We start from the raw sequence: 26,000 nt of genomic DNA on the forward strand, positions 1-26,000 counted from the left end.
TACTCTTTACACAGGGGCCCTCCTCTTTGTGAAATTGCCTCTGCCTTTATTCAGATACAAAATCAGGTCATTAGGTCATAGATCTAGAGTTGGAAAGGAGCTGTAAGATCATTTGGTCCAATAAGTCATTTTTAAAAATGAGGAAATAGGGGCAGCTAAGTGGCACAGTGAATAAAGCACCGACCCTAGAGTCAGAAGGACCTGAGTTCAAATCTGGCCTCAGATACTTAACACAAAAACTAGCTGTGTGACCTTGGGCAAGTCACTTAATCCCAATTGCCCTACCTTCCCCTCACAAAAAAAAATGAGGAAATAGGCCCAGAGAGGTGAGGGGAGATGCTGAGAATCACACAGACAGTGAGGGATAGAGCTGGGATTTGAACTCTGTATAGTACATTACTTTAAAAGCATAAATTATTCAGAAACATTATTTTTATTTGGCAGAATGAATTTCACTAGCCAGAAGATTAAGGGGGAGTTTGTTTAATGACATGTTTTCTTTTGAATAAATTTCAATAAGCAACAGAATAAGCAAAAAGTAATTGGGAGTTTCCAGAACTAAGTAAGATTAAATTCATCTTTCTGGTTTGTATTTGATGAAATTGGTTTTGCTGCATAAAAGGAACGATGGGTCTTACAGAAACCATAATGAACGAATTTGACTCTGCTATCAATCCTCCTAAAGAGAAGAAAAGAAAAAGTTTATGTGGAAGCAAACCCTTAGTTTCCATATTTCTCACATGAAGGGATTAGCCTAGGTGATCTCTGAGGTCCCTCTGAATCATATTAGCCTACAATACATTGTCCCATAGGAGGACTTTGTGAATAGCTTCAGACAAATGCAGAGGATGGGCACAAATTTGGGATATAGGAGCCTTCGAAAGGAAAGAATTTTCCTTTAACATTGCAAACATTCTTTCCCCGAAAGACTACACAAGGGGATATCTTTAATTCAATGGTAAAATGACACATTTAAGGAACTGGAATGACCACGAATGTGAGCGGCAGGAGCAAGAACCTTCACCTCTGCAGGACTGCTGACCATTGATGAGAGATGGATGGAACACCCCATCTATGCCCTGTGTACACCTAGGGCCAGAAAATCTGAGTCTTTCAATATCGAATTGCTTTTTTTAAGGAATATAAGAAACAAGAAGTTTTAGGAAAACATATGATCTGAAAGGAAGAAAAAAATTTAATTCCAGTTCTTTAAAGTTTCCAAATAAATGGTATGAGGCACTTCTTGATCTTTTCTTTTCACTAGGCCCAACTCTTAAAATAAGATAAAATTTGAGAGTTGGGTTATGCTATATACCCTCATCACGGGTGTGTAGAGGGTTAGGATCCTTGAGAATGAGATGAAGTTCTAGGTTCTTTTTTTTCTTTTCCCCCTATCAAGAGTGTGTCTCGATATCACCTATTTCCACATCATGTGGAAATAGGTGAAAATATTTTGAGATGTGCTGTGAGGAACTGAGCTTTAGTTCTAGTTTCTCAGTCCTATTAGCCTGGAAGCAATGTACTTCTTTTAGTTACTAACTCCATAATTTGGCTTAGATTGCTCTGTTTGAGAAAGAAAATTGCCATTTGTTTTGTTTGAGATTCCCTTACATATTTATTGATGGAATTGACCTCATTTTTAGTTCCCTAAATCCAAGATAGGATGTGGGAGTAGGGATTCATCATAATAAGTTTTAAAACTATCTCCTCAGTCCTCATATTTTTGAGCACTTGCTCTAGAAATCAAGACTTGGGGTATCAGATGCTATAGTCAAAACGCTGATGTTGGGAGGAAGATTGCAGATTTCAAACTAAAGTCATAATAGTGTACTTTGGGGAGAAATACTTAGCTTTGGGCTATTTTGGATCTGACCATGTTCCTCTCCTGCTCAATAAACTCTTGCTTTCTTTTTTTTTGGAGGGGTAAGGTAGGGCAACTGGGGTTAAGTGACTTGCCCAAAGTCACACGGTTAGTGTGTGTGTGTGTGTGTGTGTGTGTGTTTTGTGTGTTTGTGTTAAGTGTCTGAGGACAGATTTGAACTCAGGTCCTCCTGACTCCAGGGCTGGTGCTCTAATCACTGCACTACCTAGCCGCCCCTACTCAATAAACTCTAATAGTTCCTTGTTGACTGCAGGATCAAGTACAAAAGCCTCTGGCATTCAAAGCCCTTCATAACTTCATCCCCTCCTACCATTCCAGTCACCTTACACCTTACTCCTCTACACATAGTCTTAGATCCAATGACATGGCCTCTTGACTGTTACACAAACAAGATATTCCATCTCTTGATTCCAGGCATTTTTTCTGACTGTCTCCCATGTCTGAAATGCTCTCCCTCCTCATTTCTACCATTCCTTGGTTTCCTTTGATTCCCAAATAAATTCCCATCTTCTAAAGGAAAACTTCCCCAACTCCTCTCAGTTCTCGTGCCTTCACTTTGTTGATTATTTCCTGTTTATCCTCAAAATGACTTGTCTGTTTGCTGTCCTGCTCATGACATCCTGAGCCCCCTGAGGGCAGGGACTGTCTTTTACCTCCTTTTGTATCACCAGCACTTAGCACAGAACCTGGCACGTAGCATGTACTCAATAAAGGCTTCTTAAGTGGATGACTGACTAATGAGAGCAGAATTTATAGGACAAGCCAGGCAATCTAGCCTATTTGACTATTGAGAACCTCAACAGCATGAAATTGTCTCCAAAAATTATGGCTTCATTACACAAAGTCTGGGGCTTTCAAGCGCTTCCATATAAAAGATGTTCTTCAGAGATTGTGCTAAAGGGAAGCAACATGGATTTTTATTTGGGGAGTTTGATTTGGGATGTATTGAAAAAATATGGGAATTATTTTTCAAGACCCAGGAAGAACGGTCTGCTTCATTTCCTGCACTTACCAAAAAAACATGCAAAACTGGCAATAATTCTCATATGTGTTATTATCTGATGCACAGATAGGATCTGGTTCCTGGCCACATGGGAATGCCTGTCTTTCCTTGTATTTTACACATTCAGGCTGTAAAAAATCACAAATACATTACAAGTCAGTCCCACAAACTTTTATTTATCAAGTGCCTACAATAACCCAGGTACTATGCTAAACATTGGGGGACCAAAGACAAAATCAAAACTAGCCCTTGCCCTCAAGGAGTTTATATTTAACTGATGGAGTACAAAACATAAAACATTATAACAGGTTTTCACTTTGTTCGTTTATTTCTTCTTTTTTCTGGGCTTTCTTCCACAAAATGACTAATATGGAAATGTTTTATGATTAAACGTGTATAACTTATGTCAGATTACTTACCATTTTAGGGAAGAGGCAGTGGAGGAAGGAGGGATAAAAATTTCTAACTTAGAACTTTTTCTTACTGTTAAAACTATTTTTACATGTAAGTGGGGAAAAATAAAATATTATTTTAAAAATATTATGGTAGGGAAGGAAAGAGAGCCATCATTAGCATGGGACAATTAAAGTAAAGTGTGTTTGTGAGGATTCCTGTAAGACCAAATGTGGGAAGTGACTTTCTTAATGTTGCAGAGGAAGCTTCTTTTAATCATTACTGAAATTGAGGATGAGTTGAGGCAGAGTAAAACGGAGCTTAAATCTCATAGATTCACACACTGTTGAAGCAGAAGGACACCTTAAAGGCTGCCTTGTCTAAATCCTTCATTTCACAGAAGAAGAAGCAGAGATTCAAAATGAATACCTGTACAGAGACTCAGGCTCACAGATCCTGATGCCTTGCTAGCCAGCACCCTTTCAGATAAGTCTCTGACATGTATCCTTCCTATGGGAGACAGGCCCTTCCAGGGCAGCAGCCTCCAGTGTCATAATTCAGTCCAATCATCAGAGCCAGATGGGAAGAATGAGTCCTCCCAGGAACATCCAGGTCTGGCCCCTAACATTCTCCTCAAACCTTACCCAGAAATGTTTAAACAACCTTGGAGGACAAAACTTCAAGGGAAAGAAAAGTCCTCTGGATGGGCAAGGTAGAGATTCTTCTAGGAAGGCATAGTCCTCCTTACGTGTTCAGATTTCTTTTTCTCTTTGTCTAACCTAAAATACTCTCACTCCCTACTACTTCTATTCTAGGGAAGACTGTAATGAGAAACGATGAATTATTAATCCAAGAAAAGCATTTTTCCCTCCCCAGGGCAAAACAACCCTTGTCGAAATCCCCAAATTCCTGAAGTTAACCAGCCTTAAGCTTTGGGACACCAGAAGGTCTATGAAACAAAGGAAGGTTAAATTACAATGGAAACAAAATATTCCCAGGATCAAGGAAGCAGAGCTATCCCGGAAGGCGTAGGCTACCCGCCACCCATGTCCTTCCAAGCACTTGGTGGGTTCTGTTCTCCATTATCCTATAGAGTAATGGTTAATATAAAGAAAGCCTTTCCCAATCTGCTTTTGATCCCATAAGGACTGCCCCCTCCTCTCCAGTTGCAAACTATACTACAAGGAAAGCCCTGAAAGGCTACCTCAGGAGTTTAGACCACTGGGCCAAGGCTTAACCCTTCTCTCAACTTCTAAGTAGAGTTTTAGTCTTGCTAACCTAAAGGCACCCCTAAAACAATTTCTGTTACTCCCAGAAGTTTGCTAGATTTCAGTTGCAGCATAATAAGAGCTAGCTTGATACTTTTTGAGGGTCCAAGGCAAATTAGCTTCAACCTCCCTTTTAATCCTCCCACCCCCCTCAAAATCTTTTATGTTAAATATAAATGTTACTACTCCATAATCACCCCCACCCCATAGTAAGCAATCTTGGTGCAAAGTGGGAAGAAACAACTATTTTTGGTAACACGGTGCTAAGATTTGTTTAAAAAGAAAGCTAACAAATAGCCCTCTTCCTTCAAGGAGGTGCGGATGCGTGTTCTCCTTAGGAGCAGACTCTGGGGGTCCTAGTATCATTATGGCCCCCTGTAGAGTGACGTGTACCTCCCACAGCTGAGAGTGTTTTTCATGTGGCTTTCCCTGGGCACAATCTACGGTGCTCGGGCCAATTACAAAAATCATTTAGGATTCATCCTGAATCCTACCGTTGTTTCTGTTTAGACTCAGGGGAGCAATTACATGGGGCACCAAATACTACCTGTCATCCTACACCATACTAAAGTCCAATTTTCTCCATGAAACCTCTCCAGATGCCTCTCATCTTTACTAATATTTTACCTGTCCAAATTCCTATGGTATCCATGACCTGCCACTGTCCATATGACCCCACAGATTGCTTCATTCTGTTATCAGCCTGACTCATGTGCAAATATTATATCTTCCCAAGTAGATTATAAGCTTATTGAGAGCAGTGATTATGTCTATCGTTCCTCCTTTATGTCCCACAGGGGCTACCACCTGGCTGGAGGCACCCTGGGTATTCACTAATAACTTGATGAACTAAATAATCCTGTAGGATGGAAGCCTTCTTGAGGTCATTTGTCTTTTTGTCCGCTCCATGTCTTGCATACCATAAGTTGTTAAGCAATGTTTGTCGAATTGAATGAACTGAAATTTCAACAGTATGTCCCATTCTATGTATTCAGAATGTTTTTGGAAAAATTTATGTTAAAATAAAATTATATAATGGAGTCCCCCTTACTTTCAAGAAAAAATATTTGCTGCATCAATTTGGCTTAACATATACACGTAGCAATCATCGGGACTGAGAGCTGGAGGGGATCTTAAAGATCTCCTAGTTTAAACTTTTCATCTTACAGCTGAGGAAACTGAGACCCCGAGAGTAAGCAACTTGACTAAGAGCATATATAATCAGTAAGTATTGCAGATAGAATTTGAACCCAAATCCTCTAACTCTAATCCAACTGTAGTGTCCTCTTACCAATCAAGAATCTACCACACTACTTACCTCCACTGCATGAGGACATATATTTAGGCATCTATCTCTATGACTTCTGACATCATTTACCCCCAAACTTCCCTCTTTGTCTTCCACCTAATCATTTCAGACTTTTTGACATGTGGAATGAAATGTTTTCTCTTATATTTCCAATTCAGTGGCATTTTGCCTGAGTACTAGTTACTCTGAAGTTGTAAATTATTGGTCACAAATGAGAGATTTTAGTCCATCCCACAATACAGAAAAAAAAATTTACCACAATCGGGATTTTTTCTTCTTTCTTAAAGAAACCTAAAACAGAAGCACAAAAGGAGGCAGTTAAAAAACATGATTTACAAATTCACAGGACACCTGTAGCAGCAGCAGCATGAGATCCTGCCTGGGATTTGCACTATTTGTTCATACAAAACTGTGTACCTTAAGTAAGAACTGGGCTAATTTTCAAAAAGGAGAAAAAGACAAATCCAGAAAACTACAAATCAGTGAGTTAGATGTTTGTCTCTTGTCAAATTGCATTAGAAAATGGGTATTTTAGAACACTTAGAAATTGGAAGGCAGAAATTAGGTATAATTATACTAGTAACAGTAGTAATCGAGATGATGAAAAATAATGTTAGATAACATTTATATAGCACTTTAGGATTTTCAAAGTGCTTTATAAATATCTCATTTGATCCTCATAATATCCCTGGGGAGCTATGCCATTATTATTATCATTTTGCAGATGAGGAAATCGAGGTAGCCAGAGGTTAAGAAATTTGCCTGGAATCACACAGTTAATAAGTGTCTGCGGCCAAATTTGAACTCAGGTCCTCCTGACACGAGGTCCAGTGTTTTATCCTCTGTGCTAATCAACATCTCAAACTTGGTTTCTAAAAAGGCACAAAACTGTTCACACCTTTTAGCAAAGAAAGATCACTACTAGGTCTATTCTCTAGAGAGATGAAAGAAAGAGAAAGAAGCGTGTTATCAGAGCATCTATTTAAAAAAGATGAAGAGGAAAGAACAGAAGATAATCTGGAAAGGAGGTGCAGTGAGTGGGTTATCTTTGCAAACCACAGGCTGATATTATTAACACTTATAAAGACATAAAAGTTGTACATAATAGAGACCTGAGTTTTCATGTGGAGTTCTCTCTTTTCTATTATGTATATGCAAATATACATTGTATTTGGTGTTAAGTTCAATATAAAAATTAAAAATCAATTTTTAAAAAGTTAACATGTACTCACTGAAAAGAAGATATTAATGAATCAATCACCAAGCAAGCATTCATTAAGTACCTACTATATCCCAAGTACTGGGTTGTGGTTATCAGTAGAGGCAGTTTAACGACACTCCTAAGGCATGTGTGAAAAATTCTAATATTGACTGTTAGACATGGGAAATGCTGACACAGGACCACCCAGAATGACGTACCCACATCAAAGAAGGTGATGTACATCATAAACACATTGGTTTTGTTTGTAGGAAGCAAAAAGGAAACATGAGCTGCACAAATCGAGGACCACCTCTACATTAAATGTTAGAACAGATTACTTGGCTCCAATGTGTGGTAGTGTCTTCTGAACTCAGACTGATCAGTGACAAACAAACACATCATATACTGACCCCAATATCATGATGTCATTGGGCTTCTTCAATAAAGGATGAACAATAAGTATTTCCTAAGTACTATGCTATGTACTAAATATATATATATATATATATATATATATAATGAAATAATCCCCCTTTTTTGGAGGGGGGAACACAGGACAATTGGGGTTAAGTGACTTGTCCAAGGTCACAGAGCTAGTAAGTGTTACGTGTCTGAGGCTGGATTTGAACTCAGGTCCTCTTGACTCCAGTGCTAGTGCTCTATTCACTGCACCACCTAGCTGCCCTGGAGGTAACATGGGGTTTTGAAAAGACATCTCTATATAAGTATGTCTGGAATAAAAGCATTTATTAAGCACCATGATCATAGATATAGAGCTGTGAGATCAATTCAAAACTCCTGCATTTTAGTGATGAGCAAATGAGGAACAGAAACTTTAAACTTATGAAAGATCACACAGGGAGCAAGTATCATATCAATATCATTAGCTTTTATAGGAGTATATAGCCTCAGAATTGAAAGGGAAGTTTGAGGCCATATGTGTGTGTGTGTGTGTGTGTGTGTGTGTGTGTGTGTGTGTGTGTGTGTGTGTATATATATATATATATATATATATAATATGATCTATAGATGAGCTGGAATCGCTTCTAAAACATTTATGTCAAATGTTCAACTTCTACTGTAAACTTTTCTTATTTGCAAGAATTGATTTTGTCAAAGAAGAATGATAAATTCTGGGGAAGATTTGGGAAAATTGGAACACTAATAATGCACGTTGGTGGAGTCATGAATTGACCTCACCATTCCGGAGAGCAATTTGCAACTATGCCCAAAGAGCAACCAATCTGTGAATACCACTTGATCCAGCAATACCACTATGAGGTCTATATCCCAAAGACATCAAAAGTGAGGAGTGGGGGAGAAGCGAGAAAGGACTGATTTTACAAAAATATTTATAGCAGTTCTTCTTGTGGTGACAAAGAATTGGAAATTGGGGAGATGCCCATCAATTTAGAAATGGCTGAACAAGCTGTGATATATGAGTGCAATGGAATATTACTGTGCTATAAGAAATGATAAGCATGATGCTGTCAGAACAACCTGGAAAGTCTTACAAGATAAGTACCTTCTGATGCAAAGTAAAGTGAGCAGAACAAGAACACTGTAAATAGCAACAGCGATGCTGTGTAATGATCAACTCTGAATGACTTAGCTATTCTCAGCAATACAATGATCCAAGACAATTCCAAAGGATTCACCATGAAAAATGCTGTTTACCTCCAGAGAAAGAAGTGAAGGAGTCTGAATGCAGATGAAGGGAACTATCTTGCACTTTCTGTATTTTTTGTTCATTTTTTTTTCCTTTGGGTCTGGGTCTTCTTTCATAACATGACTAATATGGTAATATATTTTGCATGATTGAACATGTATGACTCGTATAAATATAAATTGTTTACTCTCAGGGAGGTGAGAGATGAGGGAGGGAGAGAGAATTTGAAACTCAAAAATGTCTAAATGAATGTTAAAAATTGTCTTTACATGTAACTGGGGGGGAAATAAAATATTTTTTTAAAATAATTTATTTCATCTGCTTACAGAATGTACACTCGTTACTCAGAGCCCTACATGTATAATTCAACAAGTACTTCTGTCAGAAGATAACGTGTAGTTTAGCTGTTCAAAAACCCTGTGTCACAACAAGGACTAAGAACCTCAAACGAGGTGGTCAGAGGATCTTGTGACTTTTTATTTATGGGAGACCTTTGTATCTGCTCAGACATGTAAATTATCTAAGAGCCCAATTTTCCTTTTTGGCAGGGAGGTAGCACAGCGGATACAGAGCTGTACCTGAGTTCAGTAAAATTGGAGTTCAAATATGAGCTCAGATACATTATCTGTATGACCTGGGGTAAGTCACTTAACCTCTGTCTGCCTTAATTCCCTCATCTATAAAATGGGGACAATAATAGTGTCTTCCTCCCAGGTTTTTTTTGTGTAAAAAAACATAATTTCTAAATATTTTGTATTTGTAAGGCACTTTGCAAAGTCTAAAGCACTCTATTAACTATTATGTATTATAAGGCAGCTGGGTTGTGTAGTGGATAGAGTACTAGCCCCAGAGTCAGGAGAACCTGAGTTCAAATCTGGCCTCAGACATTTACTAGCTGTGTGACCCTGGGCAAGTCACTTAACCCTGTTTGCCTCACTTCCTCATCTGTAAAATGAGCTGGAGAAAGAAATGGCAAATCACTGTAGTATATTTGCCAAGAAAAAACAAATAAGAGTCATGGAGAGTAGGACACGACTAAAACAACTCAACAATAACTTCTATCTGTTTGTCATTTATATTAACAACATATATTGTTATTGTTGTTGTTGTTATTGTGATGTCATTATTCACTGACTATTGCGGGTTAGTATCTACTTACAAGACTTGTCCTCTGCGGGATGGCTAGGTGACCCAGTGAATAGAGGACCTGAGTTCAAATCCAGCCTCAGACACTTAACACAAAAACTAGCCGTGTGACCTTCGGCAAGCCACTTAACTCCAATTTCCCTGCCCTCCCCCCTCTAAAATATGTATGTACATATATATATATATATATATATATACACATATATATGTATATATAAAGACATCCTCTGGGATGTTCATGTCAGAACATAATCCCCACAGCACATCCAGTCTGCAGGAAGCACATCAGAATGAGCAGTTCAGAAAATCTTATTTTGACACAATCCAAACAGGATTAACATGCTCAGAGCACACAAAAGTGACTGAGACAACAAACAGCTTGTTCAGATTCCATCCTATCAGCCCTGACAGGGCTTTAACATGAAGGACTCAGAACATTGCTCACCTGAAAAAGCAGGAAGGGCCGCAATGAGTGTCCCCAGGAGCAGCTTGGCTGTCAGGACGGAGAAGGCCATGTTATCTCTGTGGGAGGTACTGGATTCTCTGTGAGAAAACACCCCAGAATGAGCACTTTAAAATAAAGCCAGGTTCTTCATATTGAGAGAGCTAGATATCCCAGTTTCTCTGCCACTTCGACTGCTCTCATGCTTTCCCTTTCAGTAAAACAGTCTGGGATCTTCCATAAACTTTTTGTGTGTCCCTCAGCCTAAGGTTCTTCTCCCAAAAAAAGATGTTGGTCTTCATGATTTCTAAGGTCCATCTTCCCTAAGGCAAGGCCTTGACCCATGTGAGAGAAAAACTTCACATAGACACAAAGCTTGAAATGTTCACTGATCTCCTCCCTGAGTCAAACTTCCTGTGATCCTATAACCCCTTCCCCGTGAGCCTGCTCTCATTCTGCTACCCAAGGATTAGTCAGAGACTATTTCCTGCTTTGTTAACTTTCTAAAGTCATCCTTGCCCATAACACAGGTAATACCGAATTCAAAGTGCACTAAATTCTGAGTTCCTTCCAGATCCTGGAATATATTGGGGAACCCAGTTTCACGATCATCATCATCATCACAGCAGACACTTATATTGAGCTTTGGGATTTTTCAAGCACTTTAAATACATTGCACAACAACTTCCTGAAGTAATGTAGGTGTTATTATGCCCATTTTATAGATGGGAAAACTGAGGTCCAGAGAATTTATGTGTGGCTTGCCCATGGTCATTCAATTAATACATATGAATGGGAGGGGGAGTTGTTTATATATCATTTTACTCATAGTTCTGATAAACAACTATTTTCACAGCTTCCTCATTTTCAGCTTTGTTCTATCTCCCTTGGAATTTCCCATTACTTCCCACATCTCCAAGGAATAGCAGCATTAACAGGCCTACAGTATCAGATACTTCAAGATTCCCACAGCAAGAGGAGAGCCTGCTCCAGCTCCATTCCTGGATCTAGACATTCAGCAACCCACCTTAGAAAGAAGAAAAGTCATAACTGAGAGTATTTCTCTTTCCTTTGGTAGTTCTGACCTTGTTGTCTCCAGTTACAGCTTCCTTCTTTGAGGGATTGGAGAAGATAAGGTTGAGCTGATAGCAGGGGAGGGAAAGATCCCTGAGGTCACTAAGGAAGTTTTTGCTAGGTTTAAAGATATCAAAAACTTTATTAATGTTGTGGCCTCAGTAGAGTGAGGGAGAAATAAAAGTCAGGAGAAAAAAAAACAGGAAGAAGGAGAGATATACAAAAGTGTGAGGGGGATGGGAGAGGCTGCAGGAATGTAGCAAGAGACAAACTTGGGAGAAACAAGCAATAAGTTTCATGAAGGAAAAAGAGACTTACGTAAGGCAGATAAAGCAGTTAACAGGGGGAAGTCAAAAGACTGAAAAGGTAGAAGAAATGTGAATTGAAGTATCTCATGGGTAAAACAACTGACTTGGAAAACAGATCAAGAAGAGATATTTTAAGAATTACTGCACTACCTGAAAATTATGAGCATGTGCTAGGGTAGTTGGGGAGGGAGGGGAAGGTGTACCCATTGAAAGAGATATCATATTACAAGAAATCATAACAGAAAACTATCCAAATCTATTAGGAGCAGAGGTGAAAGTAGAAATAAGAAGAATCTACTAATCACTTCCTGAAAGAAATCCCCAAAATGAAAACTCCCAAGAATATTATCCAGAGCTCCCAGTTCAAAGAAAAGAAAAAAAAAATACAAACAGGAAAATAATAAATTCAACTACTGAGATGTCACAGTCAGGATCAAGTAAGATTTAAATACCACCACTCTAAAGAAGATATGGATATGGTATTCAGAAAGATTTAAACAAAGAATAACTGACTCAGAAAAATCAAATATAATCTAACAGAGGAAAAGATTTTTAGTTTACTAGAGGACTCTTAAGCTTTCTTGATGGAAAGACCAGAGCTGAGTGGAAAATTTGACATATAAACATAGAAGCCAAAATGAGCATAAAAAGGTAAATAGGAGGAAGCAATTATAAAGGAACTGATTGGACTGAGAGTCTCGGGATGAGTCTGTTACACTTTGATGGTCTCAAAAAGAAAAAAAATGAAAGTGGGGAAAAGGAGCACACGGAAAAAGGAGGGAAGGGAAATGGAAGAATGTCAAAAATGATCCCGCCTAAGTAGAAAACTCTACAAAGAAACTAAAATTAGAAGAAAAGCAGGAAATTGTGGGGGACAGGGCGTAGAGTGACCTTTGCAGTCAGTTTCTCTTATAAAGTTATCATTTCTATGATATACAGAGAACTGAGTCAAATTAATCAGTATAAGAGCCATTCTCCAATACATAAATGGCAAAAGAATAAAAACAAGCAGTTTTCAAATCAACAAATCTAAGCTATCAATAACCATTGGGAAAATGTTCCAAATCACTAAGAATGAGGAAAATGCAAATTAAAACAACTCTGAGGTACCACTTCACACCCATAATTTTTAGTTAAGCTGACAAAAAAAAAAAAAAAGAAAGAAAATGTCAAATGCTGGAGGGGCTGTAGGAAAATAGGTACTGTAATGCAGTCAGTGGGTTATGAACTGCTCCATCCATTCAGGAAAGCAATTTAGAACTATACCTATAAACTGCATATTTTTTTGACACAGTGATACAGCTACCAGGTCAATACCCAAAAGAGGTCAAAGAAAGAAGAAAAGAGCCCATTGTTATGGGAATGGGAATTTAAGATCTTCACTGTCCCCTAGACCCTTTGATGAACTTAAGTGACTCTGAGAACATTCCTTGATTTGAAAATATACTCTGTCCCCTAATAGGCTGAATGTGGTCACATGGAGCCTGTGGCAGGAGGTTTGTTTTTCAGGAATGCCCACATCTGGTTATTTTGTGATTGGGCAGTGGATCAAGAGGGCTGTGACATTCTCTGATCCAGGAGAAAGCTATATATACCCTGATGTTAGGTTTTGTTTTAGGGCTCATTTTGAGGTGTTGTGTGATTTGACCAGAAGAGACTCTGGGCAGCTGTTGATACCCCCAGCTTTGAACACCCAAACGTTGGTGCTTCCCTTTCTGGTAACTGTAAGTAGGTATGGATGTAATGGTCAGACAGTTGGAAGCCTGTCTGCAGATGTTTCTCTGTATTTGTTGTCTGCTTGTAACCTGTTTGTATTCTCTGAAGTTTGGGATATAGACCTTTTTCCCCTGAACTAGGTAATGGACATATGCTTGATTAAAACAAGATTGTTAACCCATTTTGAGTTACTTTCCTTTAGAAAAGCAGATCTAAGAACCTGTGTTGGCAGCCACCCTGGGTATTCTAGGGTGCTTGCTGCTACACCCATATGTACAAAAATATTTATAACAGCTCTTTTTGTGGTAGCAAAGAATTAGAAATGGAGATTCCCATCCACTGGGAATTGGCAGAACCAATCATGTTATGGTGAGGTAATAAAATACTATTATACTTTAAGATGTTAAATCAATAAAGGTAATATTTTCAGAAAATCCTGGGTAGGCTTTTATGAACTGATACAAATGAAATGAGCAGAGCTGACCAAATAATTTATTCAATAACAGCAATACTGTAAACTTTAAAAGACTTAGGACCTCAGATCAATTCAATTACCAATGAGAATCCCAAAGTCTCATTATGAAACATGGTACTCATCTCCAGATAGACAACTGATGAACTCAGAGTGCAGATTAAGTTTTGATTAGATGGATTAGATGAAGTAGAGATTAATTTTATTGCAATTTAATCATTGAGTGTGATCTACTGTCAGAATCTGTTGAAAAAATGAGTCATCCAAAATTCAGCTAGTGTTATTTATATACTATATAAGATAAAGGGAAAAAATAGTTTCTCATTATAATGTTTATGGTTATACAAATTAAGGTAAGGTAAGGTTTTCTCATTAAGAAGAATATATGTTCTTAGCTACATGAGATAGAGAAGAAATGTATCCTTGTTGGCATGACTGGTGGCACTAAGTCTTAAGGAACTACCTGTCAGATTCCACGAGGGAAGGGATAATTGTTGAAATAGTTCATTTTTTTTTAGCAATTAAGTGTTTTTGTACTAATTTAGGAGAGAAAAGAAGACACTGAAGGCCACCAGCACTTGCAAATGGTCCTGAAGTTCATTCAGGGATCATACACAGCAAAATGGAAAATACATAAGAAAATAGATTTAGTTATATGCTTTAAAAATCCACTTGTTCCTAGATAAAACCATTATCATGGGACATCTAATCTTAGTTTAAGATCCATTCTACAATGAATCAGTTGTTTGTACAGCAAAATAGGTCAATTAGTACAAAGAGAGTTACAGCTGTTATGAAACAAAAATAGGTAGCTAGCAAATCATACCAAATTTAGAACATCAACCAAAAATATCAGTCAATCATACAGCAATAAATCTGAGAAGGAAAAATAAGAATAAAATAAAAACAATTTGAACAAAGCCTTTTTAGTAAGTTTGAAGGATCATAATTTCTAGAAGAGAAGTCAAAAACAATAACATTAAAAGAAAATATATTCACTATGGAAGTAAAACATAATAAACTCAAAGACAGTTTGTGTAGAGACAACATAAGGGATATAAGTCTCCCAGAATAACATTAGAGGACAACCTTAACAACATAATGAAGGAAATAATAGAAGAGAACTTCCCAGAACTTCCAAACAGAAAATGAAATACCAATTAAAAGAATTCACAGAGCCCCTCTTAAAAAATATCAAGCAAGGTTACAAGCTGTAAGAGACAAAGTAGTAGTTAAATTTAACAATTCAGTTCAGAATAAGTTCTATAGGCCATCAGAAGAAAGATTTTTAAATAAAAGGGAAAGGGAATGTGAATAATACTTGATTATTCTGAACCCACTCAAAACTATCAGAGGGAAGGGAATAATGTGTTCCAAAAAACAATGGAGCATAAGATTCAGCCTAAGATGAAGATATGAGCTTAATCATACATGAAAAAGAAATAGACATTCAATAATAAAGAAGCATTTGAAACATTTTAAGAAAGTCTAAACTAAAAAGATTATTTGCTTCTTGAGCACTCCAAACAACAGAAATGTAGAAGAAGTAAATAAATACAGCAAGCAAGGACAGCAACAGTATAAGAATGAGATCAAAGAGACCAAGAAAAGTCTTTCCAAATATACACAAGAAGAGAGGGGTGAAGACAGAAATTTGCTAGGAAATAACATTAAAGAGGTAGACAGGGGCATTATGGACAGTATTCCATAATACCTACCCACAGGTGAATCAATGTTTGTTTCTTTGGGGGTAACTACATTACAATATGGAAGGAGAGAAAGGAGCAGGATGATTAAGAGGGTGTGTGATGTACAGAGGTCAAGACAAGGGCTTGCAAAAAGGAGAAAGTGACTCCTGTGGTGTCAGAAAGAGAAGAATCTACAAGAGAGTCAATGAGGAGAAGGTGGAGGAGACTGAAGAGGAGAGAAAGGAGAAGGGCCTTTCTCTGGTACTGAGATGGGGTCCGTTGATGAATATTCCCATGGGTTAAGAGAAATGATTTGTAAAGGGAGACACTGTATGTGGGGTATGGTCTGGGGGATCTTAGGTTTGAAAAATCTATTCATCCAACATTCAGAGAGAGAAGATTAGAACTCCTAGGGATAATGGGTACCTGGAGGACTGACAGAACATGGAAACAGGAAGATTTTGAGAGAAATATGGAAAAACAGTCACCAAGGAGTAAAGTCTACCAAGGAAGGGTATGGGACAGAGGTAGAATTAATAATTGCAGCATGGTGGAGCAAAGATCCAAGCATGGGGCAGTGTTTTTCTCTGACACCTGCGGTATTTAGCGTTGTTCTGGGAGTGAGGCATAATGGAAAATGTCAGCCTGTTGGGGGAAATCTAGAAGGCAATGGCAGAAACTTCCTGGAGGAGGGAGCCTGAAATCAATATATTGGAAGGTTTGATTTCATGAGAAATGTAGAGAAAAGGGGGAGAACATATAATTATAGGACATGGATCAGAGAATGAGAGTTTAGAGAGAAAAAGAAGTTGGATAAAGAAGGGAGTGAGAGAAAAGGGGCATAAAAATAATATTAAAAGTAATAAATAGGCCTAATTGAAGGGGAGAGAAGGAGGAATCTGATCTACTTGATTGAGAAGGGGAGGAAGAGGGGGAAGAATTATATAACCAGATAAAAGCAAAAGAAAAAGAGGAACTAATAAGCAAAATCCAAAGCAAAAAGGATAAGAAAGAAGGGGAAAGAATGAGTGGTAGGGGGAAGAGAAATGAGAAGGGAATCACCTTCAAAAAAAAGATTAAAGTTAATGAAGAAACTGACAAATAAAATGCAATAACATAGAAACTGAGGCATGGTTCTCCAAGCAAGATCAGTTTAGCAGTGATGTGTATAATTGTTAATGAAGTAGGTCACTCTGGCAAAGTCAGTAAAACCAGGAACCCCCATGAGAAGAAAAAAAGACTATTGAAATGCAAGAATGAGGGCATTCTGGGTGGTTGTGGAATGTCACAAGTGGCTACAGCTGGGAAAGATGATGGGACCTTCAGATGTGGATGATCTTGCCTCCCTTTGACAATTAAAAAATGTTCATTGTTTTGTAGGATTCTCCTGCTTCTTGTAATTTTGACTAGGAGATCAGACCACTCAGTTTGATCTCCACCAATCAAGGAATCAAAACTCCCCTAATTTCACTGAGACAAGGGCAGAAATTTTTTCTTTTAAGGGAGGAGTTCCAGCCTAAGTTGATTTTTGTTTATAGACAACAGAGGTCCATGGTTAAACTGGTTAGCAAGCTGATGCCCCACAGACTATTTGATGTGTGATCTACATTCCCTTTCAACCACACCTTTAAGCTCATTTAGCCTTAGGAGAATACACCATATTCTTGGATGTAACTGAAAAATCTGGCTTCAAAAAATGCAAAATAGAATTGTTTAAAGAACAGAATCAATTATTAAATGATGCCGCATAATTTTAATTTTCTTAGAACATAACTCTAGGGGCAGCTAGGTGATGCACTGAATAGAGCACCGGCCCTGGAATCAGGAGGACCTGAGTTCAAATCCAGCCTCAGACACTTGACACACTTACTAGCCATGTAACTTTGGGAAAGTCACTTAACCCCAATTGCCCTCCAAAAAGCAAAAAAAAAAAAAAAAAAAGAACATAACACTGTACTTACTGCAGAAGAAGGGAAAATCATAACTTAGAAAAACAATATTAAGAGAGTTGGAGGAAAAAATGTGAATGGATACAATGAAAAATAGAGATAGATAGTACAAAAATATAAAATCCTATGATCTGTTGCTCAAAAGAAACACATTTAGAAAACAAAGACATGCATAAAATGAAACATAGGTAATAGAAAAATAATGTGCTATGCACCAAATGCATTCAAATAAGAAGTTTTAGTCACATTACCTGTAGACTATCTGCCAAAGCAAAAACAAACATTCAAAAGAATTCAAAAGAATAAACAAAGAAACTATATTATGTTAAAATGAAAAAGACAACAAATCAATATTAGTAACAAAATTATATGCTCTAAATTCCTTAGCATCTGAATTCATAAAGAAAAAATTATCTGAGTTTAAGGAAAACATAGATAGTAACAAAATAATGATAGAAGATTTTAGTGTCTCTCTATCAGTGTTGAATAAGTCTAAAAATGGAAAATATTGAAAATAACAAATGTCTGGGGAAACTAGAGTTAAAAGACTTATGGCACCTTCTAAATAAGGCACAAAATAATACACGTATTTCTCAACACCACTTAGAACCCTTATAAAAATCAACCAAGTACTAGGGCACAGAGATATTGCAAATAAATGTAAAAAGGCAGAAATAGTTTATACATCCTTTACAAACCGTGACAAAATTAAAATAGAAATTGGTTCAGGAACCACAAACAAAAGATACAAGTACAAATGAAGACTTTAAACCAATAAAATTCTAAATAATGAGTGAGCCAAAGGAAAAACAATTCATAGAAAAATTCATTGCTATGTAAAAGAAAATTATAATGATGAAACAACATGTTAAAATTTCTGAGATAGAAAAAAAAGCCCTCGGGGGAGAATCATATACATAAATTAACAAAATAAAAAAGGATGGACAAACCAAATATGCATTAAAAAATTAAAAGCCAACAAATTGACAAGCTTAATATGAGTACAAAGGAGAAAATATTAAAAATTAGAGGAGAAATAGATGAATTTCAAACAAAAATATAGAAGATAAAATTACAAGTTACTTCTTAGAAAAGACTAAGAAAAATTTACTAAAGTTTTAACTAATCTGATTAAAAAGAGAGAAGAAAACCAAATCAATAAAATAGCAAATGAGCAAAGTGAAACAGCAGAAAAACCAGAAGAAATAATTATAGTCAGAATATATTAATCACAATTATATGCTAATGAAACCAGTAAAGCACACCCATACACACACAGAAATACCCTTAAAATTATAAAATGTCTAAACTATCCAAAGACCAGATAAACATTTTAAATAACCCAATTTCAGAAAATAAAATATCTATAGTTATGAAGGAACTACCAAAGGGTGGAGGGGGGGTGGGTGGGAATCCAAGTCCTTATGGATTTGCAGGAGAATTATAACAAACTTTTAAAGAACAATTAATATCCATACTTTAAAAATTATTCTTAAAAATTAAAAATAAAAGTAGTCTCCCAGAATATTTTTATGTGGCAAATGTTATTTTAATAACTAAACTAGAGAAAGATAAATCACAGAAAGTCACACAAAGGTCAACATCATTGATGGATATTGACTCAAAAATTTCAAATAAAATACTACAGACTAAATAGCAAGTAATCCAAAAATCACTCATTACAAGCAAGTAGGACTTATACCAAGGATACAAGGATATTAAAGGAAAAAAATCAATATAATTAATCATATTAAAAAACAAAGACTCCAAAACCACATAGTCATCTCAAATAGATGCAGAAAAAAGTCTTTGACATTGTACACTTTTATGCTAAGGACTCTAAAAATTATAGGCATAGAAGGATATTTTTAATATAATAAAAAGTATCTCTCTAAAGCCAAAAGCAAGCTTTATCTGCAATAGGGATACACTAGAACCATTTTTCTAATAAATATGGGAATGACCTAAGGATATCTACTTTCCCTGCTATTATTTGATATAGTACTAGAAATGCTAACAATAGCAGTAAAACAAGAAAAGAAAATAAAGAAATAAATATAGGTAAAGAGGAAATAAAATTCTCCCTCTTTGCTGATGAGACAATGTTTTACTTAGAAAATCCTAGTAAATCAGCAAAAAATATTAATTGAGAATAATATATTCAGCAAAGTTGCAGGCTACAAAATAAATTCTCAAATATTAATAACATGTCTAAATAATAGCAACAAAACACAAAAAGCAATAATAGAAAAGGAAATCCCACTGCAAAAAAAGAAAACTACAAAATGCATAAAGTATTTGGGGATTGACCTCCAAAGGCACATGCAAGATTTGTGTAGATTCAATTACAAAGTGGTCCTTAAAGAAATAAAAACTTAAAGAGCTGGAGTAATATTCAGTACTCAAGGCTAGGCCATGCCAACATAATAAAAATTATAATATTAAAATTGATTTATGCTTTCAATGCTATACCAATAAAATTCCAGAGGAATACTTTTGAGAATTTAATTTTTAAAAAAAGTCATTTTGAAGCAAAGGATCTAGAATATCAAGGGAAATGATAAAAATAAAAATGGATGAAGGGTGAATAGCACTTCTAGACCACAATTAAAACCATTGGTTAGTAGTTTCAGATAGAGAGATAGATCAATTAATACACTAGACAAGGAAGATTCAAAAACATTAGAACTCAATAACCCAGTTTTTGATAAGGTGAAAAACAAATTATATATATAAAAAAGTACTTTCTTTATTTGACAAACAGCTGTAAAACTGAAAGCATTCTGGCAGAAATTAAGTTGAGAGAAACACCTTGTATCAAATTCAACAATACATTCCAAATGGATATTCTACATTAATATTAAAGATCATTCCATAAAAAAGTAAATAAACAAGCAAGTGGGACTCAGATCCTGACAGCTGAACAAGCCCTCTCAAATGTGCAGGCCTGCTGATCACCTGGATTGGTTCCTTGTCCCCCAGGAAAAGTGCACAAAGGAACAGGGGTGAGGATTAGGTTCTCAAGATAAACATGGCATTTATACCCACAGTCTGGGACAAAGAAGTACCCAATGTCCGCAGGCAAAAGCAATTAAGAAGTGTCCTATAAAAGCCTGGATGCAGAGCAATAAAGTTGGCTCTTCACTTTCACCAGATTTTGGAGGGCCCCATCTCTTTTTTATACACTAGCACCCTCTAGGTCAGTGATTCTTTCTCAGCCCTGTCTGTGGGACAGCATGGCTCCCCAAAACTGGGTCCCCACAATATTCCTATCACAGCTATGGATCATAGTATCCTTAACCAAACAAAAGATAGAAGCAATTACTAAAGATAAAATAGCTACTATGATTACATGAAACTGAACAGTTTCTGCACAGACAAAATTAATGCATCTAGTATAAGACTGAAAGTAGTTAGGAAAAATCTTTTTGTATTAAATTTCTTTGATGTATATGATACATATTTATATGTGTGTACATGTATATACACTATATATATATACACACATTTACGTATTTATATAATTACAATTAATAAACACACATGACTAATATCCATTCCCTATTAAGTATCTGAAGGATATAAATATACACTTCTTGGAAGAAGAATTGCAAAATATTCACAGCTACATGATAGAATACTCCAAATCACCAATGCTTCCATTAAGTCCGAGCTTGAAGTAACGTTCCCACCCAGCACAGAGCTCTTCATCAGCCTTTGCTTTTTCCTAGTGTGTTATTAGTGTCATGCTCCCTCACAGAAGTGCTAATGAATCAGTCCTAACCTGAGTGTTCCGATTATGCTTTAAGGAGGAGCCACAAGTGGATCATGATTAAGTCAGAGCAAACAAGCCTGGTTCTTTGTATACACACTAGGTAAGATCAACTGGCAGTCAGATGGAAGTGATGTATCAATCACACTTTAATAAGGCACAGAGAGTACAGAAGTAAATGGCATTAGTAATGGGATGGCAGATGGATGCAGATAGCACAGAAAATGGATGGGAAAGGGAGAAGGGCACAAGGAATCACATATCTGTGAACTAGAATTGGGGGCACTTAGCATAGACCTGTATCAGTTGGAGGAATGTTCAAGAGGCAGGGTTAGGAAGGGTTGGTTCTTATAAGGCTCTAGTAAGAGAGACAAACTAAGTCTCATTCATAGCACTTCAGGATTGCCTCTTTAGTATATCAGCATCATCTTAAAATTATCAGCACTACCTATTAAAATATCAGCATCATTATTAAAATAATGTCTTTTTCTAATTTTACTGTACATGTCTGGTGCTTATTTGAAGATTTCAGTTTAAGGGCTATTTATTGGGGCCTAGCTGGCTTCTCTTAATTTGGCACATAGTCACTGGATGTGGCTTTAATTAATTTATAAGGCAGTTTTTTGTAAGTGGCTCCTATGTTTCCCTTTACATTTTTAGTTTCTATTTGCTATTTATTTTTACCTTACACTGGCCACTTACATATTAACTTGCTCTACTTTATTAGTGGAGTGGCCATGAGTACCATAACAAGATACAATAATTTCAACACAACTCATTATAAAGAAAATGCAAATCAAAACACCCTGAGGTTTCATTTCATATCTTGCAAATTGGCAAAAATTACAAGAGTCAATTTTGGGTCAGGGGTAAATGATAGGCACATTAATACCTTATGAAGCTGTAAAATGGTAAAAACCATTTCGGAAAGCAATTTAGAACTATGCAACTAGAATGACAAAAATGTATATACCCTTTGAATCAGAGACTCCATTTTCCTGGGCTCATACCCCAAGGAAGGCATTGATAAGAAAAAAAAAATCCCTATATACACCAAAGTATTTCCAGTAGCTCTTTTTGTGATAACAAAGAATCAGAAGCCCACCAAGTGGGGAATAGCTAAATAAATTGTGATACACAAATGTTATGGACTATTATTGTGTGGTAGGAACTTATATATGGGATGAATACAGAAAAGCTTGTAAAGTTCTATATGAATTGATGCAGAGTAAAGTAAGCAGGGATAAGAAAATAATATACATTGTAATTAAAACAATGTGAAAAAAAATGAACAATTTACACGAAAATATCAAAGGGAAATATGACAAAATTATAAAGATAAAGCAGGAATTGAATGAAAAGATCTGAGAAAACACCAACAACCTAAGCCTTTGCAAAAGTGGGATGTCCACATTGTTTCTACAAGGTGTTCAACATTGATGTTTTCAGATTTTTTCAATGTATCAATATTTTGTCTTTAAAAAATTGTCGGAACTCCCACTCCAACCACCTCCAATACCTGTAAAAAAATCACTATAAAGAGATTTTAGAGCTACAGAACCCACAAAGTGAACAGAAGCACATCTCCCACTGCTGGCAGCCTGGCATTCCGGCAGGAAGGGTCTCTCACACTAAGCTGGGAGCAGCAGGAGTACAGCATGAGCTGCACTACCCCAGACCACAGGTGGCCCAGAGCCAAGCGACACCTTCAGGAGATCAAATCACTGGCAGCTGTGGTGGTTTCCGGACTTCTCAACCCATGAATGCCAAAGAGAAAGGAAAAGGTCAAAGACAGCTGAGCAGAAGCACAAACTGGGCATGAGCTCCTACTCCAATCACTTCCAATACACATAAAAAAAATTACTATGGGGCAGAGCCAAGATGGTGGCATAGAAGCAGGAAAACTCCCTGCACTTCCCCCATAACCACCTCAAATACCTATAAAAATGACTCTAAACAAACTTTAGGGATACAGAACCCACAAAGTGACAGAGAAACAAATCTCCTGCAGAAGACAGCTTGGCAGGCAGACAGGAAGGGTCCATTGCCATGTGCTGGGAGCAGAGCCCAGCCCCACATAAGCCTGTGGTTTTAGTCTCTAAAAAAAAAAAAAAGCAAAAAAATTTTAAAAATAAACTATATTATATAGCAGCAGTCATCCAAACTACTTGGTACTTGCTGAGGAATAGAGGAGTGGATCAGTGGAATAAATTAGGTACACAAGACACAGTAGTCGATGATTCTAATAATCTACTATTTGTTAAACCAAAAGACTCCAGCTTCTGGGATAAGAATTCACTATTTGACAAAAACTTCTGGGGAAGCTAGAAAATAGTATGGCAGAAACTGAGCCTGGACCAGTATCTTAGACTGTATACCAAAATAAAATCTAAATGGGTGTGCAATCTAGATATAAAAGCTGCTACTATAAGCAATCTGGGAGAGTAAGGAATAGTTTACCTGTCAGATTTATGGAGTGTTGAAGAATTTATGTCCAAACAAGAGAGAGAGAGCAAAATGGATAACTTTGATCACATTAAACTGAAAAGATTTTGTACAAATAAAGCCGATGTAACCAAGATTTGAAGGGAAGTGGAAACTGGGAAAGAATTTTTGCAACCAGTGTCTCTAATAAAGCCTTCATTTATAAAATATATAGAGAATTGAGTCAAATTTGTAAGGATCCAGGTCATTCACCAATTGATAAATAGTTAAAGGATATGAACAGGCAGTTTTCAGAGGAAGAAATTAAAAATATCTATAAATATATAAAAATGCTCTAAATCACTATTGATTAGAGAAATGCAAATCAAAACAACTCAAAAACTACATCACACAGGTCAGATTGTATATTTCCTGGTTATAAATCAGGAAAATAATAAATACTGGAGAGGATGTGGAAAAACTGGAACACTAATGCATTCTTAGTGGAGTTGTGAACTGATCCAACCATTCTGGAGAGCAATTGAGAACTATGCCCATAGAGTTATAAAACTGTGCATACCCTTTAACCCAGCAATACCACTCCTAGGGCTGTACCCAAAGAGATCATGCAACTGGGAAGAGAACCCATATGTACAAAAATATTTATAACAGCTCTTTTTGTGGAGGCAAAGAATTGGAAATCAAGGGGAGGTCCATCAATTGGAGAATGGCTAAACAAGTTGTGGTATGTGAATGTAATGGAATACTATTGTACTATAAGAAATAAAGAGCAGACAGACTTTGTAATAACCTGGAGAGTCATATAAACTGATGCTGAGTGAGGAGAGCAGAACCAGGAGAACTTTGTACACAATTATAGACACATTGTATCTGTGACAACTAACTTTAATAGACTGGGCTCCTCTCAGCAACGCAAGGTTTTAAGACAACTCCAAAAGACTCATGATGGAGAGGGCTGTCCACATCCAGAGAAAAGAACTAGAGTCTGAATGCAGATTGAAGCAAACTAACTGCTCTCTCTCTCTTGTGTTTTGTTTCGTTCCTTCTTTCTTTTTGTTCATTCCATTGGTTCTAATTCTTCTTTACAACTTGACTAATGTTTAATGGGCAGCTATTTGTAGAACCTATATCTGATTGCATGCCACCATGAGGAGAGAGGGGGGAGGAGAGAGAGAGAGGGAGAAAAATTTAGAACTCAAGGGATTGTGGAACTGAATGTTGTAAAGTAAAAGTAAATAATTTTAAAAAATACCACAACTAGGTCTGTATCCCATAAGAGATAAAAAAAGTAACAAGACCTACATGTACAAAAATATTTATAACAGTTCTTTTCTGGGTGTAAAATATTAGAAATTGAACCCATCAATTGGGGGATGGCTAAACAAGTTGTGATATGGAATAATATTGTACTATAAGAAATGATAAGCAGGATGCTTTCAGAAAAAAACTGGAAAGACTTGCATGGACAGATGGAAAATGAAATGTGACATTTTTTCATGTGTATAAAATAACAGCAATATTGTCAGATGATCAGCTATAAATGACTTAGCTATACTCAGTAATCAACAATCAAAGACAACTCTGAAGGACTTATGATGAAAAAATGTCTTCCATTCCCAGAGGAAGAGCTGATGGTGTCTGAATATAGATTGAAGCATATCTCTTTTTTTTTACTATCTTTATTTTTCTTTAGTTTTTTTCTTTGTTTTCTTTTACAATATGACTATTGTGGATATGTTTTTCATTACTACACATGTTTAACCTATATCAAATTGCTTTCCTTCTCAATGGCAGAGGGTGAGGAGTGAGAGAATTTGGAACTCAAAGTTTTAAAAACAAATGTTAAAAATTGTTTTTACATGCAACTGGGGGAAAATAAATTTTAAAGAAGATTTGAAAAATATTTAAAGAGAAAATAAAATTTCCTTCCCCTGCTTCCTCCCACCTCCCATGAGGACCATAGGACCAACCTGGAGCCCCTTAATAAGGGTCCCCAAGCATAGACACATCCTCATACACGCTCCCTGGGAAAGCCTTCATCACCTCAACAGTCTTCATGTTAAACAGCGGAAATGGGTAAAAGTCAAAAAGTTTTAACAAGTGTACCCTTGGTTTGGACAGGACAGGGGTAATGATACTCTTCCCAAACCTGGATGATCACATGTGCTATCTATGCCCCTGGTCACTTTGGGATGACTGGTCCTAATTGACCTAGGACAGCGTGCCCTTTATTAGCCACTGAGCAAGAAGAACCAGTGACTCA

The 26,000-nt window shown here is 36.7% G+C and overlaps 1 protein-coding gene across 5 annotated transcripts in view; it reads right to left on the bottom strand.

The window, feature by feature from the left end:
• Nucleotides 1-414: 414 nt before the first annotated feature.
• Nucleotides 415-26,000, bottom strand: part of LOC138172491 (serine protease inhibitor Kazal-type 9-like) — an 81,270-nt gene continuing 55,684 nt past the window's right edge. For 3 of the 5 annotated variants that reach the window (XM_069102266.1, XM_069102263.1, XM_069102262.1), the window contains 4 exons: nucleotides 10,317-10,414; nucleotides 6,112-6,146; nucleotides 2,895-3,013; nucleotides 415-679 (listed from right to left, as the gene is read on the bottom strand). In XM_069102266.1, the coding sequence (XP_068958367.1) occupies nucleotides 559-679; nucleotides 2,895-3,013; nucleotides 6,112-6,146; nucleotides 10,317-10,386 (345 nt within the window). In that variant the 5' untranslated portion in view covers nucleotides 10,387-10,414 and the 3' untranslated portion in view covers nucleotides 415-558. Of the gene's footprint in view, nucleotides 680-2,894; nucleotides 3,014-6,111; nucleotides 6,147-10,316; nucleotides 10,415-11,340; nucleotides 11,879-26,000 lie in introns of those variants that run through there. The other 2 variants (XM_069102264.1, XM_069102265.1) reach the window with 2 other exon arrangements.

The sequence above is a fragment of the Petaurus breviceps genome, unplaced genomic scaffold (assembly GCF_028583685.1).
Source record: "Petaurus breviceps papuanus isolate PSGF00001 unplaced genomic scaffold, PetGlider_PUasm1.0 551, whole genome shotgun sequence".
In the NCBI taxonomy this organism is placed as follows: Eukaryota; Metazoa; Chordata; class Mammalia; order Diprotodontia; family Petauridae; genus Petaurus; species Petaurus breviceps.